Source organism: Dendrobates tinctorius, unplaced genomic scaffold (assembly GCF_039654945.1).
Source record: "Dendrobates tinctorius isolate UK_male_01 unplaced genomic scaffold, ASM3965494v1 ptg000004l, whole genome shotgun sequence".
Taxonomy (NCBI): Eukaryota; Metazoa; Chordata; class Amphibia; order Anura; family Dendrobatidae; genus Dendrobates; species Dendrobates tinctorius.
Genome location: NW_027361672.1, coordinates 40,988,752 through 41,007,747, shown reverse-complemented (window position 1 = coordinate 41,007,747; position 18,996 = coordinate 40,988,752). Strand labels below are relative to the sequence as shown.

General features: G+C 41.8%; 1 protein-coding gene across 1 annotated transcript in view; it reads left to right on the top strand.

Annotated features, from left to right (window-relative positions):
* The window catches only part of LY86 (lymphocyte antigen 86), a 92,845-nt gene extending 79,759 nt beyond the window's left edge, over window positions 1–13,086 (top strand). The window contains exon 5 of the mRNA XM_073567319.1: window positions 10,845–13,086. Coding sequence (XP_073423420.1) covers window positions 10,845–10,937 — 93 coding nt within the window. The 3' untranslated portion in view covers window positions 10,938–13,086. The remainder of the gene's footprint in view (window positions 1–10,844) is intronic.
* The last annotated feature ends 5,910 nt before the right edge of the window (window positions 13,087–18,996 follow it).

The following is an 18,996-nucleotide window of genomic DNA, read 5'->3' as shown; positions in this document are numbered from 1 at the left end:
ACCCTGGCCATTTTATATGGTCCGTAGCCACGCCCACCAGGTCACATGGCTATGACCTCATCACAGGTCTTTGAACCATTCTCACACTCTTTACAATATCGTTCTTAACCACACCCCTGGGTGGATTGGTAGGTAACTAAACCGCCCGTCTCCCCAGCTACCTGGAGACTTCTCCTGGACACATTGAAACAGCACCTCAGCAGTATCACTGCTGATCAACACACCCATAAGTCTCCATCTCAAGGTCACCCACCTTGATACACAACGGTCATTCAGTATTCTGCCATTCATCCTCTCTCCTAGGACATCCACACAGCGCCCCCTAGCGGACACAGTGGTCACTACACCACATACCTCCCCCCTCTGTTCAAACTTGTGGGGTTGAACACACACCTTTACACCAGGATCTCGAGACCGGGCACTCATTACACCTTGCCCCACAGGTTGAGAGAGCTGTCTCCATCTGTCATATGGCCTCATTCCTACGTTAGGCCTCCCCCGCCCCCAGCAGTCAGAATATCCGACCTGATCTTTGTCCTCCCAATCACAGCCTGTCTGCATCATCAGACACTGTTTGGTCACCACATTCCTCTCCCTGTTTGTTCCGTTCCCCGACCAGCTCCCCCGGTCAGTACGGTCATAAGTCTTAGTTAAGCCTACTGTCTGGCCCGAGTCTGAAATAATTCAGCATCTCACAGGAACTACGGTCTCTCAACGTCGTCCTGCCAGTCGAACTACCACTTGCTGACATTCTTCGGCCATCTGCCTTGTCACTTCTTGGAGGAACCATTTGGGTCCTTACATCTTGGGTTGAAGGTGGCCGCCACCTGGTGTTCCATACCTCTTTATTGATTTGCCGACGGTCCAGCCTCAACTTCTCAATCTCTTGCAGGTACCCCATTCAATACTCCAATAGCATCCGAAAGTTTCTCAGGCTTTCCATGGAGCCAACCACCATGATGGGAATCCTACCCTCTTCACTGGATATCTGGTCTTCATCATCAGGAGGGATCCTCACCCTCACCACACCGGAGATATTCACAAAGTCTTGCATTACCTTCCCGAATCTTCCAATGATTCTCCCAATCAGACCTTTGGGAACCGGAACTACATATTTCCGCAAACCCAGCCAATCCATAGCCTCTCTTGCTAACTCTAGGCCTCGAGCAGCTTTCATATTACTCCGCCTGACCAACTGTTTGGCGTGGAGACATTGCAAATGCATCTCTTTCAGGACAGCTACCCGGTTTGCTGTATCTTCCCTGGCCGATATTATCACCAACTGTCGAGTCTCAGGTGCCCAGTGCACCTTACACGCCTTGACCGCCTCCTTTAAAACCTCATGCACACCTTCCTCAATGCAGGCTTCTTGCATGTCTTCTGATACATCAATCACAGACTTGAAGGTCTTGGTCTTGCTCACTTCCTGGACCGAAGGCTTTGGCTTTACTACAGACACTTCCCTCACTACCGGTGACCCGACTGGGTGACTGTCTTCTTCAGTTCGTTGCTCACCCACTTCACAAGATTTTTTCTCTTCAAGACCCTTTGCCACGATTGGTACTGGCAGTTCCGTCTTGTTGTCACTCGGGCCCAACCGCTGTATGTCTTCGTCCAGTTTCCTCTCAGCCGAAGATCTCTTACAGTTTCTTTGAGTTCCTCCATCTCTTCCCTAAGGGTCTTGTTTACACTTTGCCAGGTGGACAGGTGACCTCTGAGCTCCAAGACTTCTTTATCGAGCTCCTCGACCCTGTGCTCGGCCGTTTGTCTCAGGACTCCTTCTCATTTGACATGTTCTTCCACCTCTTCTCTGAGGGCCTTATTCAGTCCTTGCCACGTTACCATGTGACCTTTGAGCTCAGAGACTTCTTTCTCTAGCTCCTCTAGTCTGTGCTCCCTTTCCCTCTCAGAGCCATAGTCACCCCCAGAGTCTGAGTCACCCCGACCTGCCAAGCAATCCCTCCAGTTACCCATTAACCGTGTGAATACTTCAGCCGTCGTATCAACCAGGTCAACGTCAGTCCTGTCACGAGACGCCAGGTCTGTTTGTTGGGCAGACGTACCCCTTTTCCCGGTCACTTCTACCTCTGACCTCTCCCTGTCAGGAGCCATCACTGTCTTAATATCTGTTAGCCCAACAGTAGAAACGTCTCCACCCTCGTACCATAGGTCATCAAACACGACAAAGTCCCGGCCCCCTCCAAAGTATACACTAAGTCTGGTGGTATACCACCACCTTGGCACTCACTGCCTCTGGGCCCCTCAAACAACACTCTGTCTAGCGCATAGTTCACAGTGACCCCATGTTTACAGCGAACCTGGGCCATTTTCTTGGTCAGACAGAAAGTGAGAGGAGTTCCTAACAAAGTCACCTGACTCTTTGAGTCCAACTGTCCCGAGATTTCTCCCCGGTGCAGCATCACGGTACACACTTGTGGTCCATCATGCTCCGGAAAGTATAACCCACATTCTGAACACTCTACACAAACACTGCTGTTCCTCTTTTGACACCCCGGCCCCTTTCTGGACCACCCCGATTTGGGTCACTGCCACCCTCTGGGACTCCACCCCCTTTTGGGCTACCACCCCGATCTGGGTCACCTCCCCCTTTAGGGATTTCCCCATGTCCTCTCTACAGGTCTCCTTAGACCACAGTTCACACAACACAGTTTATGTCTCTTTACGATACCACACAAGTCCTTGTTGGCACCACCACAGTTCCTGCTGTCACGATCACCGACACCTCCGGCTGCCGTTCACACACAGCTGCTGGTGTCACCTTCGTAACCCCGCCGAGTTACCAGAAGCCGCTTGCCCCCTTCGTAACCCAGCTGAGTTACAGCAAGCCGCTTGTCCCCTTTGTAACCCCGCCGAGTTACAGCAAGCCGCTTGTCACCTTCTTGACTCCCACTGAGCCACCGCAAGCTGAGTTGAGACAAGAGAAAAAAAAACACAGCACAAAACTCACGTGTCCTGTCTGTGTGCTATTCAGGACGTTCCGTCTCCACCTGAGACCGTCCAACATACAGGGTGCACCGGGTGCGATTCAGGGAGCGACCCTCCTCCCAGGGTCTCCCCACACACCGGCCTCACCAGGTCCAGGGGCTCGGCGGGTGCTCTTCAGGAGCATTGACACATTGGAGCAGAACACATTGAAACAGCACCTCAGCAGTATGACTGCTGATCAACACACCCATAAGTCTCCATCTCAAGGCCTCCCACCTTGAGATACACAACGGTCATTCAGTATTCTGCCATTCATCCTCTCTCCTAGGACATACACACAGCACCCCCTAGCGGACACAGTGGTCACTACACCACGGTACTTATCCTTTAGCTTTAAAGAGGACTTGTAACCAAGATAAAATTAGCTATTTTTTTCTCTTTTTTCACCACTGTTCACTTGACTTTTCTGATTTTTGTAAGTATCAAGAGATGGGGATGTTTTAGTGCTAATTCTAATGGTCTTGTCATGGCTCCGTTTTGGGATTCGATGTGGTGATCTTTTGCTGTGTGGTTGGTTTCCTTCTCTGCTGGGCTACAGTCTTTTTCATCTCTGTCCAAATACTGATGGTTTCTTTTGTCTTGGTTTTCCTTTCTTGGATGGGTTCTCTCCAGGTTTTTTCCATTTTTTCCCTTTTGGCTTTGACTTATCACATTTTGGGATGGAATTTATAAGATCACCTTTCACTTCCCTCACTTGTTGGCTATACTTCTATATACTTCTATATAGATTGGTGTTTGGAGTTCCAGCTCTAAGCACTATCATAACAGGTCTTTATCAAGAAGGCATGGCTCACAGAATTTTTTAAGGTTGTGCCTTAATTACTACTCTGTAGACCAGGCCCCCTTCATAGAGACTCTAAAACTTTGCACTGAATAAACTGGACAGTATAACTGGAAGCGTATGGTGGATAAAAAATAAATGGAACAAAAACTTCCCAATTTTGACCTACTGACAGGTCCTCTTTAAGCTTTTTTCTGTAAAATCAAAAATCCTATTAATTGATTAGAGTATTCAATTGCTAGTTTTACTAAAAAGACCTAATTAAATTTTTTTAAAAATTGCATTACACATCCCTTTTGTGGCCCCCTAAATCCTTTATGACAAAGTGGGTCCCACACAATGATACATAAGAATAAATGTTTTATTACACAATAAATAAACAATCATGAAAGATTATTTTACACATATGAAAAGATTAAAACAGAAGATGCTAGACCAGTGTGAGAGACCAAAATCCTTTTGAAGCACCAAAATCTATTTCCCATGTGAACATGGCTGTGTAGCATTACGGGGGAAAAGAGACTCACTCCTAATTATATACATGAGCTAACTGTCCTCAGACATGACTCGCTATATTTAGAGCAAAGAGCTTTTCAATACTCCCCCAGAAAAAATTCACACCCTGGGCTCTGCAAAAGCCTAACCATGTGATAAAAAACATGTGAAAATCTACAAACATACCAAGTACAAATGGCGCTTCTTTGGAAGTCCCTCACGCCCCGACGCGCGTTTCGCTGTGCTTCATCAAGGAGGCGTCTCTAAAGGGGGACGCAACCCATTTAAATGTACATTAAGTTTCTATGATTGGTCAAAACTAATAGTTCACACCTGATTAAAACGCTGTATCGCTCCTAAAGTGCATACCGCGCCTGCGCGCATAAGAAATCAGTACCAACCCCCACATATTGCTGTTTATAATGCGCATTGCGCCTGCGTGTGAGAAGGTCCTATACTTCACTCAAAAGCCGACCACGTGATCCTTTTCAACCAATGAACACATACTCAATGGTGGTCACATGGTCTCAACCGGAAAGGTCCTATTGGAATACATACTGAAGTAAATATACTGCACCTGCGCGCTAATGATCCAAAAAATGTCCGAAAATAGGCATAATCGGCGCATGCTACAGACTATTTGAGATCCGTCATCTAATGGGAGAAATACCCAGCGGTCATGTGATCCATGTACAGCTGGATACCGTATTATTCCAGCTGCCACGGTAACACTAGTGACTCACCGCACATTTCTCAAGACATCTCAAGGTCCTAGCATGCGCACCGCCTCAATATTCCTGCAAATTCATTAGGGGATTTAATGAAATATTACTATTCCCTACAAACAAATCTAATATTAGAAATACTAAATGACATTCGCTGAATTACATTGTAAATTTATGTCAGTATGCTGAAAAACCCTACTACTATTCCCTACAGACAGTTTAATGTAAAACATACTAAATGACATGCGCTGGATTACATTGTTGATTTATATCAGTATGCTGAAAGACCCCAAGAAAAACCTTTCCAGATAACTAGTATGAATATATATGATTAGAAAAACTACACAATCATTACAACCATCACTCTCGGAATATATAGTCAGTTGACCGAAAAACCATCAACATTTTATCTCTAACCCCATCCCAACATAAAAAAGGGGAGGGATGGAAAAACAGTCATGTACACACCAACATGAAAAAAGTGATAACTGCAGGATAATAATTAGTGTACAAAAGGTAATCCTAATTCGAGAACAAAGGTCCCTTCTTTACTGATGGATATAATCCTTCTCAGAACCTCTTCATCCATAAATGGACCCAGGTAGCCTCCAACATCAGCTGTAAGTGAGGAAATCAGGATATGCATTTTGGCAGCGCAAGAAACTAAAAAAAGATTAAAAAATTAGTTAAAATAAAATAAATATATGCAACCCCCTATACTACTTAAATATCTCGTGGCCACTATTTAAAGAAAAGCATTGAATCCAAAACTCTCATTTAGTCCCTGCGGTACAAGTGTCCCCAACCTGAAGATCCACTGGCACTCTCTCTTCGCAAGTTTATTTTGCAAGTCACCCACCCTAGGGCCCATATCCACTATGTCAATTCCTTTTATCATCAAAAAATTAGAATTGCACTTATGAAACCTCTTAAAGTGCCTTGGCAAGGTTTTTAGTGATGTCTCATCCTTGGCTGTCTTCGCTTTATCTATCACTCAACTTAAAGGTATTTGCAAGGCGGTTTATTGTAGTACACGAAAAAGACGTTTCGGTCAATGTGACCTTCTTCAGTTATGAGGAGAATCTCTCAGGTAATGAGCTTGTCAGAATATAGGAGAGAGGCAACCGTGCCTCCAGATGCGGTGTCCACCGCATCTGGAGGCACGGTTGCCCCTCTCCTATATTCTGACAAGCTCATTACCTGAGAGAGATTCTCCTCATAACTGAAGAAGGTCACATTGACCGAAACGTCTTTTTCGTGTACTACAATAAACCGCCTTGCAAATACCTTTAAGTTGAGTGCTAGGTTTATATTTGTTGCTTTAACGGTTTGGGAACCTAACCTTAGCACCATCTTGAGTTGTGCTCACGGTGTTCTTTCTATTCGCTTTATCTATGTCTAAACAGTGCTCACGCACTCTAACCCTAAGTTCACGTGTGGTCATGCCAATATAAACCTTACCACAAGGGCATTCAGCATGGTAAACTACACCTTTTAAGGAACAAGTAATATGGGCCCTAATATCAAATCTCCTTGACTTGTCATAATTAAAGAAATAGGAACTCCTTTTCATGTTGGCACACCCCTTACACAACCCACATGGAGAGAAGCCCTCCCGTTTTACATTCCTTTGCAATTTGTCCCTCCCCTTAGGATCATATGTACTGTGAACCAAGATATCTCGTAGGTTAGGGGCCCTCTTGGCTACAAAAGACAGGGAAGGAGGAAGACATTTCTTGAGAATCGGATCCGTAAAAAGGATCTTCCAGTGTTTATTCACACTCTGTTTTAATTCATTCCATCTATTTTGAAATTTGTGATAAATCTCACCTGATGGTCTGACCTTTCTTGTAATGACATAGAAAAATTTCCATGTAAAAGATGATCCCTTGGTGTACTCTTGGCCCTCAAATACCCTCTTTGGATCATCCTTCGGCCATATCCCTGGTCCTGAAAACGTTGCTTAAGAATCTTCGCCTGCTCTTCAAACTGAGACTCCTCCGAGCATATCCGTTTAGCTCGCAGAAACTGGCCAATTGGTATGCCAGAAATTGTGGACCTAGGATGGGCCAATGAAGCGTGTAATAAAGAGTTTATGGATGTGGGTTTCCTATAGATGGTGGTGGAGAGACGTCCATCAGGGAGAGCTGCAATCGATAGGTCAAGAAATTCAATCTTGCGTCCATATTTGTAGGTCAATTTGATGTTTTGGTCATTGGTGTTTAACCTAACCATAAATGATTCTAACTCATCCACCGGACCCTCCCAAATGAAGAGGATGCCGTCGATGTAGCGAATCCAATTATGGACCCTGTCCACACCGACGACACCCTCCTCCTGGAACACTGACCACTCCCAGGCACCCATGAACAAATTAGCATAAGAGGGCGTCCAGCTGACCAACGACATGCTTTTGGTTACAGCAGACGTGGAGGTGTTGTACTCCTCCATTGACCATGTTAATGGTTTAAAGGCTGTTGAAAAATATTTGGGACAGGGTAATATTGGAGGTGATATGGTATCATTCATCGTTGCACTTTTGAGATTTATTTTGACCCATAATGTTTTTACATTTGACGGAAAAATTTTTTTACAGCAGAGCGGCACAGCAATGGCGGCCTCATGTGCCCCCTCTTATGCTAATTTGTTCATGGGTGCCTGGGAGTGGTCAGTGTTCCAGGAGGAGGGTGTAATCAGTATGGACAGGGTCCATAATTGGATTCGCTACATCGACGACATCCTCTTCATTTGGGAGGGTCCGGTGGATGAGTTAGAATCATTTATGGTTAGGTTAAACACCAATGACCAAAACATCAAATTGACCTACAAATATGGATGCAAGATTGAATTTCTTGACCTATCGATTGCAGCTCTCCCTGATGGACGTCTCTCCACCACCATCTATAGGAAGCCCACATCCATAAACTCTTTATTACACGCTTCATCGGCCCATCCTAGGTCCACAATTTCTGGCATACCAATTGGCCAGTTTCTGCGAGCTAAACGGATTTGCTCGGAGGAGTCTCAGTTTGAAGAGCAGGCGAAGATTCTTAAGCAACGTCTTCAGGACCAGGGATATGGCCGAAGGATGATCCAAAGAGGGTATTTGAGGGCCAAGAGTACACCAAGGGATCATCTTTTACATGGAAATTTTTCTATGTCATTACAAGAAGGGTCAGACCATCAGGTGAGATTTATCACAAATTTCAATAATAGATGGAATGAATTAAAACAGAGTGTGAATAAACACTGGAAGATCCTTTTTACGGATCCGATTCTCAAGAAATGTCTTCATCCTTCTCCATCTTTTGTAGCCAAGAGGGCCCCTAACCTACGAGATATCTTGGTTCACAGTGCATATGATCCTAAGGGGAGGGACAAATTGTGAAGGAATGTAAAACGGGAGGGCTTCTCTCCATGTGGGTTGTGTAAGGGGTGTGCCAACATGAAAAGGAGTTCCTATTTCTTTAATTATGACAAGTCAAGGAGATTTGATATTAGGGCCCATATTACTTGTTCCTTAAAAGGTGTAGTTTACCATGCTGAATGCCCTTGTGGTAAGGTTTATATTGGAATGACCACTCGTGAACTTAGGGTTAGAGTGCGTGAGCACTGTTTAGACATAGATAAAGCGAAGACAGCCAAGGATGAGACATCACTAAAAACCTTGCCAAGGCACTTTAAGAGGTTTCATAAGTGCAATTCTAATTTTTTGATGATAAAAGGAATTGACATAGTGGATATGGGCCCTAGGGGGGGTGACTTGCAAAATAAACTTGCGAAGAGAGAGTGCCAGTGGATCTTCAGGTTGGGGACACTTGTACCGCAGGGACTAAATGAGAGTTTTGGATTCAATGCTTTTCTTTAAATAGTGGCCACGAGATATTTAAGTAGTATAGGGGGTTGCATATATTTATTTTATTTTAACTAATTTTTTTATCTTTTTTTAGTTTCTTGCTCTGCCAAAATGCATATCCTGATTTCCTCACTTACAGCTGATGTTGGAGGCTACCTGGGTCCATTTATGGATGAAGAGGTTCTGAGAAGGATTATATCCATCAGTAAAGAAGGGACCTTTGTTCTCGAATTAGGATTACCTTTTGTACACTAATTATTATCCTGCAGTTATCACTTTTTTCATGTTGGTGTGTACATGACTGTTTTTCCATCCCTCCCCTTTTTTATGTTGGGATGGGGTTAGAGATAAAATGTTGATTGTTTTTCGGTCAACTGACTATATATTCCGAGAGTGATGGTTGTAATGATTGTGTAGTTTTTCTAATCATATATATTCATACTAGTTATCTGGAAAGGTTTTTCTTGGGGTCTTTTAGCATACTGATATAAATCAACAATGTAATCCAGCGCATGTCATTTAGTAAGTTTTACATTAAACTGTCTGTAGGGAATGGTAGTAGGGTTTTTCAGCATACTGACATAAATTTACAATGTAATTCAGCGGATGTCATTTAGTATTTCTAATATTAGATTTGTTTGTAGAGAATAGTAATATTTCATTAAATCCCCTAATGAATTTGCAGGAATATTGAGGCGATGCGCATGCTAGGACCTTGAGATGTCTTGAGAAATGTGCGGTGAGTCACTAGTGTTACGTGGCAGCTGGAATAATACGGTATCCAGCTGTACATGGATCACATGACCGCTGGGTATTTCTCCCATTAGATGACGGATCTCAAATAGTCTCTAGCATGCGCCGATTATGCCTATTTTCGGACATTTTTTGGATCATTAGCGCGCAGGCGCAGTATATTTACTTCAGTGTGTATTCCAATAGGACCTTTCCGGTTGAGACCATGTGACCACCATTGAGTATGTGTTCATTGGTTGAAAAGGATCACGTGGTCGGCTTTTGAGTGAAGTATAGGACCTTCTCACATGCAGGCGCAATGCGCATTATAAACAGCAATATGTGGGGGTTGGTACTGATTTCTTATGCGCGCAGGCGCGATATGCACTTTAGGAGCGATACAGCGTTTTAATCAGGTGTGAACTATTAGTTTTGACCAATCATAGAAACTTAATGTATATTTAAATGGGTTGCGTCCCCCTTTAGACACGCCTCCTTGATGAAGCACAGCGAAACGCGCATCGGGGCGTGAGGGACTTCCAAAGAAGCGCCATTTGTACTTGGTATGTTTGTAGATTTTCACATGTTTTTTATCACATGGTTAGGCTTTTGCAGAGCCCAGGGTGTGAATTTTTTCTGGGGGAGTATTGAAAAGCTCTTTGCTCTAAATATAGCGAGTCATGTCTGAGGACAGTTAGCTCATGTATATAATTAGGAGTGAGTCTCTTTTCCCCCGTAATGCTACACAGCCATGTTCACATGGGAAATAGATTTTGGTGCTTCAAAAGGATTTTGGTCTCTCACACTGGTCTCTAGCACCTTCTGTTTTAATCTTTTCATATGTGTAAAATAATCTTTCATGATTGTTTATTTATTGTGTAATAAAACATTTATTCTTATGTATCATTGTGTGGGACCCACTTTGTCATAAAGGATTTAGGGGGCCACAAAAGGGATTTATTGTTGATATGTGGTACATTTCCCAGTTTGGGAATGTTGATTGGGCAAAATTGGTGAATTTCAAAAACTGTGTCAAAAGAAGAATGCATCAAACCAATCTAACCGAATCTCGGTATATTAAAATATTTAAAAAGCTACAGGTCCATTTACAGCCATGATTTTGCTAACATATAATTGTAAACCAATTGATCATAGTTTTACATCTATCCATAATTTAATTCACAGCATAAAAAAGTTGGAATCTTATTGTTATTTTAGCTGTTCATTATTTTTCTATTATCTTTTGCAGGGACAATATTACATATTGTTGGAGCTCCTGAACGAACACAATTATAAAATTGCTTGTGCAAACTTCACTCTTTACAGTCATCGTCAAGCTTAATTATAGGTTTAACAATTAGTTATGGCAGTAAAATCTATATCACAATGTCTACATGCAATCATATCATGAATTAATTGCTAAACTGAGGTAGAATCTGTTCACACTACATTGATCGTCTATTCTGTTCTATTCTTTCTGCAAAAATACTGTTATAGGAGCCATCAAGATTCACTGAGATCTGTTTAAAAATGAAGAAAGAAATACATGAAGTTAATGTGAACAGAGCCTTCCAGTAAAAAGTCAATACTCATTTTGCTTTATGGTGAAGTACCTTACAACATGAAAGCACAATTCATGCATCGCCAACATTGCCTTTTCCACTAAATTCTCCTTATATATTCCTCCTGGGACGCTGCTAAGTGCAAGCAATAAACCAGTTCAAGTGCAGTTAGAGGATCTATATATTTTTTTTTTACTTTGCTTTTCACTGTAATTATTTTGTTGAAATCTTGCCATTCAACCATTCAGTATAAAGATATTGCGTCATAATCTGCATGCAGTGGGTGTTAAACTAGCCATACACATTGGATGTTTTTTTCTGCACAATGTTTTGGCCAATTGTTCAGTCGAATCCATCTCAGTCAACTCTCCTGTGAAGAATATTGGGGGGATTTAATGGCAGATTACAATCCTCCTTCAGCATGTATAGCTGTAACAGGACACCATGCTCATCAGGTGGTCCAGCCACACCAGCTAATATCCAAGCTCATTCAGGATGACCTCCTGTGGAGCTCACACTGTGTAACTGCTTTGACTAGTCAGATAGGAATTCATAAATAGATTTAAGAAGATAATTTAAACAAAATGATACTCGTGCTGTGAATCAATGGAACACACTGGGGGAACCACACGGCTGGAACAGAGCTTGGTGATTTATTTGTTTTTTTATCTACTGATTGAGAGACTTCCTAAACGATTAGCAAGTATATGCCGCTGGCTTCTACCGCTTAAAAGTCTGCTCACAGCGGTGAATCTACTGCTTAAAAGTCTGTTCACATAAGTGAACCACCTGGCGTTTTCCACTGCACTCCTATTAAGAGGTAATAGTCACAGTGGGGGTAGGTGCAAGTTACGTTTATAGCACTTTATGGTTCCCGCAGTGTGTTTGTTTCTGTTTTTACTTATGTCTGCATAGTTATATGGTAGGTGTTTTTAATTAACTATTAGAACGCAATACCAACCATGGTCTTAGTCACTAGAGCCTAACCCGGACACTTCACTCTTTTTTTTTTTTTTTTTTTAAAAACCTACGTTTTGCTCTGTCTTTTTTGTAGTTTGATCCATCAATACTCAGTGTCTTCTAGCATTTAATGCTTATGAGTTTATTGTCTTGATCCTACAGGTAACTATATATATATATATATATATATATATATTTTTTTTTTTTTTTTTTATTCTCCATTGATTCACAGCGCGAGTATCATTTTGTTTAAATTGTTTATTTTCACCCCTGGTGGTGTGGGGGTTTCTTACTCGCTGCAGAATCAACCCTGCCACTAGCGCCGTTGGTACATTATATATTTTAGATTTAAGAAGAATTTGGAGTTATCGTTAATCTTAGTCACAGACGATTACATTTGCGAGATCTCGGGAACGAGACGAACATCATCCAGTGTCTTGATCCATTCTAGCATCCCAGGGTGGGCAGTTAGGCAAAATGGCTGGTAGAAGCCAGGTAACAATGCTGTGTTTGGTCTCCAAGCATAATGAGTGCTCAGACAAATCCGATGGCGCCAGAACCACCGCCCCATGACGTTTCATAGATTTTGGGAGTTTTAGCTTCAAACACCCAGTGGTGGGGGATAAGGATAAGGCCTCTCCAGGGGACACAAAGGGGTGATCGGCGAAGAGGATAAAGGCTTGTGTAAGGCATTGGGTCCTCTCTTTTCTTCATGCTTGCTATTCACGTCTAAAGAGGGGGGGCATGTTAAATAACGTGCTGGGAGGAAAGGGAATCACCTGGCAGCCCATGTCCTCATGCGGCCCAGCACACATGGTCAAACATCAAACCAGTTATTGACATGATTCATCTGCTTATATCTTTTGCACTTCACCGGTGTTTGCATATCTGACCATTGTATATGTATAGCCATTGTGTATATAGTGTATTGTCTAGTGTGCCTTTAAGGTGATTAAATATATAATTTAACCTTGGGCTGCTCTTTTATCTTGATCCACGAATTCATACATTCGTGTTCTTGGTTTTAACTTCCCATGCTACCAGGGGTGGTCTCTGATCTGATATAATCCTGTTAACAGACCGGGCTTATATCTAACAAGGAACTGGTGGCAGTCCTGCCAAGCTGATAAGGTTCAGTTTCTCTGGTGCTAGTGAAAGGGACCTCTCAGCCTGTCAGGGTTGTGAGCGAGTGTGGTGCCATGTCAGGGACTGTGAGGGAAACATTCTCTCACTACCCATGCCTCCCGGGGCCTGTGTGGACAGCTGGTGTCTATGTAAAATTGTGCCAAGCTGACCTTAAGAATTCCCAGGGGGATGTAGAACGTCACGCTAGTGCAAGTGAAGAGACCATACCACGTGATCCCTCTGACGTAATAGTGACATCAAGATTGCTTTATAATCTGCACACAGTGGGTGTTAAACTGGCCATACACATTATACTTTTTCTGGACGATGCTTTGGCCAATTGTTCAGTGGACAGCAATCTCTGCTGACTCTTCTATACACAGGAGCACTCATTCGGCTGAGCAATCCCGTATGAGAAAGCCGCTGGTTTATCACCTGGAAAACATTGCGATCACCAGTCCAAAATTGGACAAGCCAATCAACCTCTCCCCCCTATCAGTCAGCTGGTGCACCCATATACATCAGAACACTAGTTTAATTTGTATAGAGGCATTTATTCCTCTTCAAGAACACACAATTTGCATACAATCAGCACTCATCCCTCAGTAAAGGCCCCTTCACACACAGCGAGATCGCCAGCGAGATCGCTGATTTTGTGACGCCACAGTGATCTCACCAGCGATATAGTTGTGTGTGACATGTATAAGTGACCGGCCCCCCTGCCGGGTATCGCTGATCGCGCTCGAACGTCCTGGGCCATTTTTTGATCGTTGGTCTCCCGCTGGCCAGCACGCATCACGGATATCTAAGAGCCGCGCGACTCTTAGTTACCCGCTGTTTACCTTGGATACCAGCTTGCTCGCAGGTCCTGATCGCTGGTGAGTCTGCCTATGTGACAGGTCACCAGCGTTCAGCTATGTCTCAGCGATCCCATCCACGTCGGATCGTTGGTGGGATCGCTGGGACATTGATGCGTGTAACGGGGCCTTAAGACCTAGCTCAGCATAATGGCTGAATGCAGACAATGCTAAAGAATGAATGGAGAGGTGGTAAAACATGTGCATTACCACTCCATTCTAAGGGAGATATTGAGAAACTTCTTTCAATGACCAGCAGTTTCGTAGGTGTAAAACCATACAAGACTTAACAATTTGAATATAAAAGGCAATATAGACTATCAATGCTGCTCACAATAACAGTACAATTTGATGATGGTAACCCTATACATTTAAAGAATGTTTTATTTTTGTTTGTGTGATTTTTTATGAAAACGTTAAGCTGTATATTTTAGACTGTCATTTCAAAAGATAAAGGTATTTCAGTGAAGTGAAATCTGCCGTCATAAATTCTTTCCTGTAGTCACAATTGGGCCAAGGTCATACGAGCATATTTTCTTTCCTCCAAGAGAATATGGTCGATTATGGTAATGAGACGCTCCGAACCGAGGTTGATCAACTTAGTCAACTTACCGTAGTGTGATCAGATTCTCTCAGATGAGAGAATTGTAGCATAGGCGAGGAGAAGATGGAGAACAGAATTTCTCCATCTTCTCCACTCTGTGGGTTCACAGAAATTGGACTGCACTTGGATGTCATCTGAGTGCAGTAGGAAGATTTCCACCATTCATAGACTTGAATGATTGTGTGCAATTCGATTTGTGGTGCAACTCGCATCATGCTACAATTTTTTTTCTCATGCCGAATTGGTATGAGAAAAAAATGCTGATCAACACTGCCCCATAGCATAACATTCGTCCAAGTGCTATTCAATAGCACATGGAACAGCACTCGTCTGATGCATATGCTTGTGTGACCAGACCCTTAATCCCTGAACGACCAGAGCTATTTTTGGTTTTGCATTTTCATTTTTTGCTTCCCCTTCTTCCAAGAGCCATAACTTTTTTTATTTTTTTGGTCAAAATGGCCATGTGAGGGCTTGTTTTTTTGCTGGACAAGTTGTACTTTTGATCTACACCTTTGGTTCTACCATGCTGTGTACTGAAAAACGGGAACAAAATTCCAAGTGCGGTGATATTGCAAAAAAAAGTGCAATCCCACAGTTGTTTTTTGTGTTTTTTTTAACCATGTTCACTAAAACTAAGCTGCCATTATGATTCTCCAGGTTATTATGAGTGCATAGACACCAAACATGTCTAGATTCTTTTTTATCTAAGTGGTGAAAAAAAATTTCAAACTTTGTTAAGCAAAAAAAAATTGCGCCATTTTCCGTGGTCTTGGGTTGGGTGAGAGCTTATCTTTTGCGTGCCGATCTGACTTTTTAATGATACCATTTTGGTGCAGATACAATCTTTTAATTGCCCATTATTGCATTTATTGCATTGTTGCGGCAACCAAAAAAACATAATTCTGGCGCTTTTACTTTTTTCTCATTATACCATTTAGCGATCGAGTTAATTAATTTTTTATATTCATAGATCGGGCGATTCTGAATGTGGAAATACCAAATATGTGTATGTTTGATTATTTTTTTATTGCTTTATTTTGAATGGGGTGAATGAGGGTGTTTTGAACTTTTATCTTTTTTAATATTTTTAAAAACTGTTTTTTTTTACTTCTAGCATGCTTCAATAGTTTCCATGGGAGACTAGAAGCTGCCATAATCCGATCGGCTCTGCTACATAAAGACGATGATCAGATCGCCTGTGTGTAGCAGAAATGCTCACTTGCTATGAGCGCACTCATAGCAATCCGGTAGCGACAACTATAGAGGTCATGACAACCCATCATGACCAGTGATCATGTGACAGGGTCACCGATGGGTGGGATTTCCAGCACACTTGCCAGAAGCGCGAGTTAAATGCTACTGTCAGAGAATGACAGCGGCATTTAAGGGGATAATAGCCACGGGTGGATCATGATTCCACCAGCGGTTGTTAGAGGCACATGTCAGCTGTTCAAAACAGCTGACATTTGCCAGGAAAGATGTGGGCTCAGTGCCGGAGCCCACATCAAAGGGAGAGAGTCCGACATCGGTGTACATTTACACCTGATGTCGGAAAGGGGTTAAAGAAGCACTCCCATCAACATTTTTATCCTCTTAATAAATTACAATTATCACATTAAATAGCACTGTGTACTTACAATTGCTCATTTTGCCTTTTTAACCAGCTAATTCTTCTCTTTTCCATTAGGTCTATGACATCAAGTGATTAAAAATGGAGTAGCTGATTCCTTCTGAGCTCTATGTAGAAACAGGAGGTCAATTTTCTCTGCACAAGTCATGAGTCACAGCAAAATTATATGGAAGGGGGGAAGAGCAGAGCAGCTGGGTTAGAAGTTGAAGAGGGGATTGATAAATGCAAGGACAAGAAACTTCATGTTTCTACATAGAGTGAAGAAAAAAGAATAATTAGCTGGGTAGAAAGGCAAAATGAGCAACTGTAAGTACACAGTGCTATATAATATCATGATTGCAATATATTAAGAGAATAAAAACTTTAAAAGTGCTTCTTTAAAGTGAGGTCCATTCTAGAGAACTATGTGATTATATTTTTGTAAAATACATATTACATTTAACTTAAAGAAAGAGCTATTTTAAATGAACGAGGTCTCCCCTACATCTCACATAATTATTCACCTGCAAAATATTATTTTGAAAAATTTCTGACTACATTATTCACTTATTACGTTAAAATGAATATACACAGATTGTATATTCCTGCATAATGTAGCAGGAAAGAAGACAAAAACATTTTCCTTCTGTTTTTTGTCCATTCTTGGAGGAGATAGAGGGCACTGAAATTAATTACTGGTATATGTTAATTTTATACTCTTTCTAAAGGGAACTTCAGCTCTTTGGGATTATGCTTTCATCCCACTATGATGCTGTCCAATCATTCAAAAGGGCAATGAAAAAGTACACACCTACAGTTCTGGCCGAAATGAAACGGCCACAGACTTTTTATTTTTGGACAGCTTATCAAAACATCACAAACAGATGATATTTTTACAGACACATTGGAAAACCATAATAAATCATTATGATTATAAGTGATACATGGCTAAAGGCCATAATTCTGATATGATGACCTCAGCTGCATTCACTGGAAACTGTAAAATTATATTAATTACAGTCAAAATAATCTGTAGAAACGAATCCAGCTTCAAATTTTTTTATGGACATGGCAAAAAAGTGACCTCTTTTTTCAGACTGTCCTGGAGTTTCTGGGCAATGGGCAACCTTGCCACAGAGAAGGTCAGAACTGTGCCAGTATGGTACTCACCCAGAGTTGGTAATCATCTGCTACAACGATGCTCCTCACTATTCCTGCAGCTCTGATACTCTCATGATTCTGTCAACAAGACTTCCAGCACTTCTTGTTAGTAAAGAGAGGAGGCGAACAGCCAGCAGCATCACAGTGTTGGGGCAACAGGAAGAGTGAGGAGCATCACGGGATCAGCTGTGGACCCATGATGGGTAACTTCACGCTGGCACAGTTCTGACCTTCTCCATAGGCATTTCATTTTAATCAGAACTGTGGGCGTCTACTTTTTTTTCCCTAGGACTCTGCTTTCTTCATGATTGATCAGAGTCACAGTGAATTAATAGTCCCATAGAGCTGACTGAAATACTGAATAAGAAAATGAACATGTTGGGCATCAGTAATTTCGGTGCTCTGTATCTCTACAACTGAGTGAAGAACAAAAAGGAGAAAAACATGTTACTATGTGACAAAAGGACGTCAACTCACCATAGTTAGTGCAAGGCCACTTCTCTTCATTATTAATCCATCGTTTATCCACATAAGTTAGCACAACGATATAAATAATTGCCTTATTTCATTCAGAGCATTGTGATGGCATGTTTGAATGAATTACTTATGTGCAGGAATATACAGTTTATAAAAGTCCAAATGTGTGAAAGGTCCTCTTCAAGGCCAAAAAAACTGGCAAATATAAATTAAAATTTTCTGACCTTGATTAAGTATCCTTGTTGTAATAACCACAAATTCATAAATAGATAATATTCCACAAATAAGTCTCTGGAGATGTTGGATGCACCTGAGGACACCTTTGGCAAGTTTTCTCATTATTTTTAACTGAGAAACCATTGTTTAGCGCGTTCATAACATTCAGATTTGTGGATATGGAAATTCTATTTTTTATTGCATGTGAATATTTTTCGGATAAGACAACATTTGTTAGCAGTTTACTACACTGAACAAACCCTAGTACAAAAAGTCCACGAGGTTTGCACGGTAGGTAAATTGTTTTCTGTAGTAAACAAACTTTTTAGCAACTTGATGTAGTCACGGACTTGTAATATAGGCTAACTTTACACTTAGCTGTTTTTCAGAGTATGTCTAAGTAGCCATATTGGAATACAAAGAGCAAAACATCAGGCTTCTCAGCGTTTCAAATTACTATTGCTGTCAGGAACAGAAGGCTGTTTCAGAGAAATATGGACACTGACCAGGAAAAAGTGACTCAAATAAAATGGACTGGCACTGCTATCCATTCCAGTTTTGGTCGTTCTGATTTAGGTAAAATGTTGTCTTGCAATTGTTATTTTACCATCATTCTTTATATAAAGCACATGTTCACTATCAAGACAGTTTAGGTACAAATATCATTATAATGTTAAACAAAGAGAATTAAGACTGATGCCACGAGGATTGAACTTTTTAAATTAGAGATGATCAAATCGTCGCACAGAGAATCGAGTTTGAGTCATATTTGAATCACCACAAACTCGGACAGTTTGAGATTCAATTCCTGTGGATCGGCCACAATA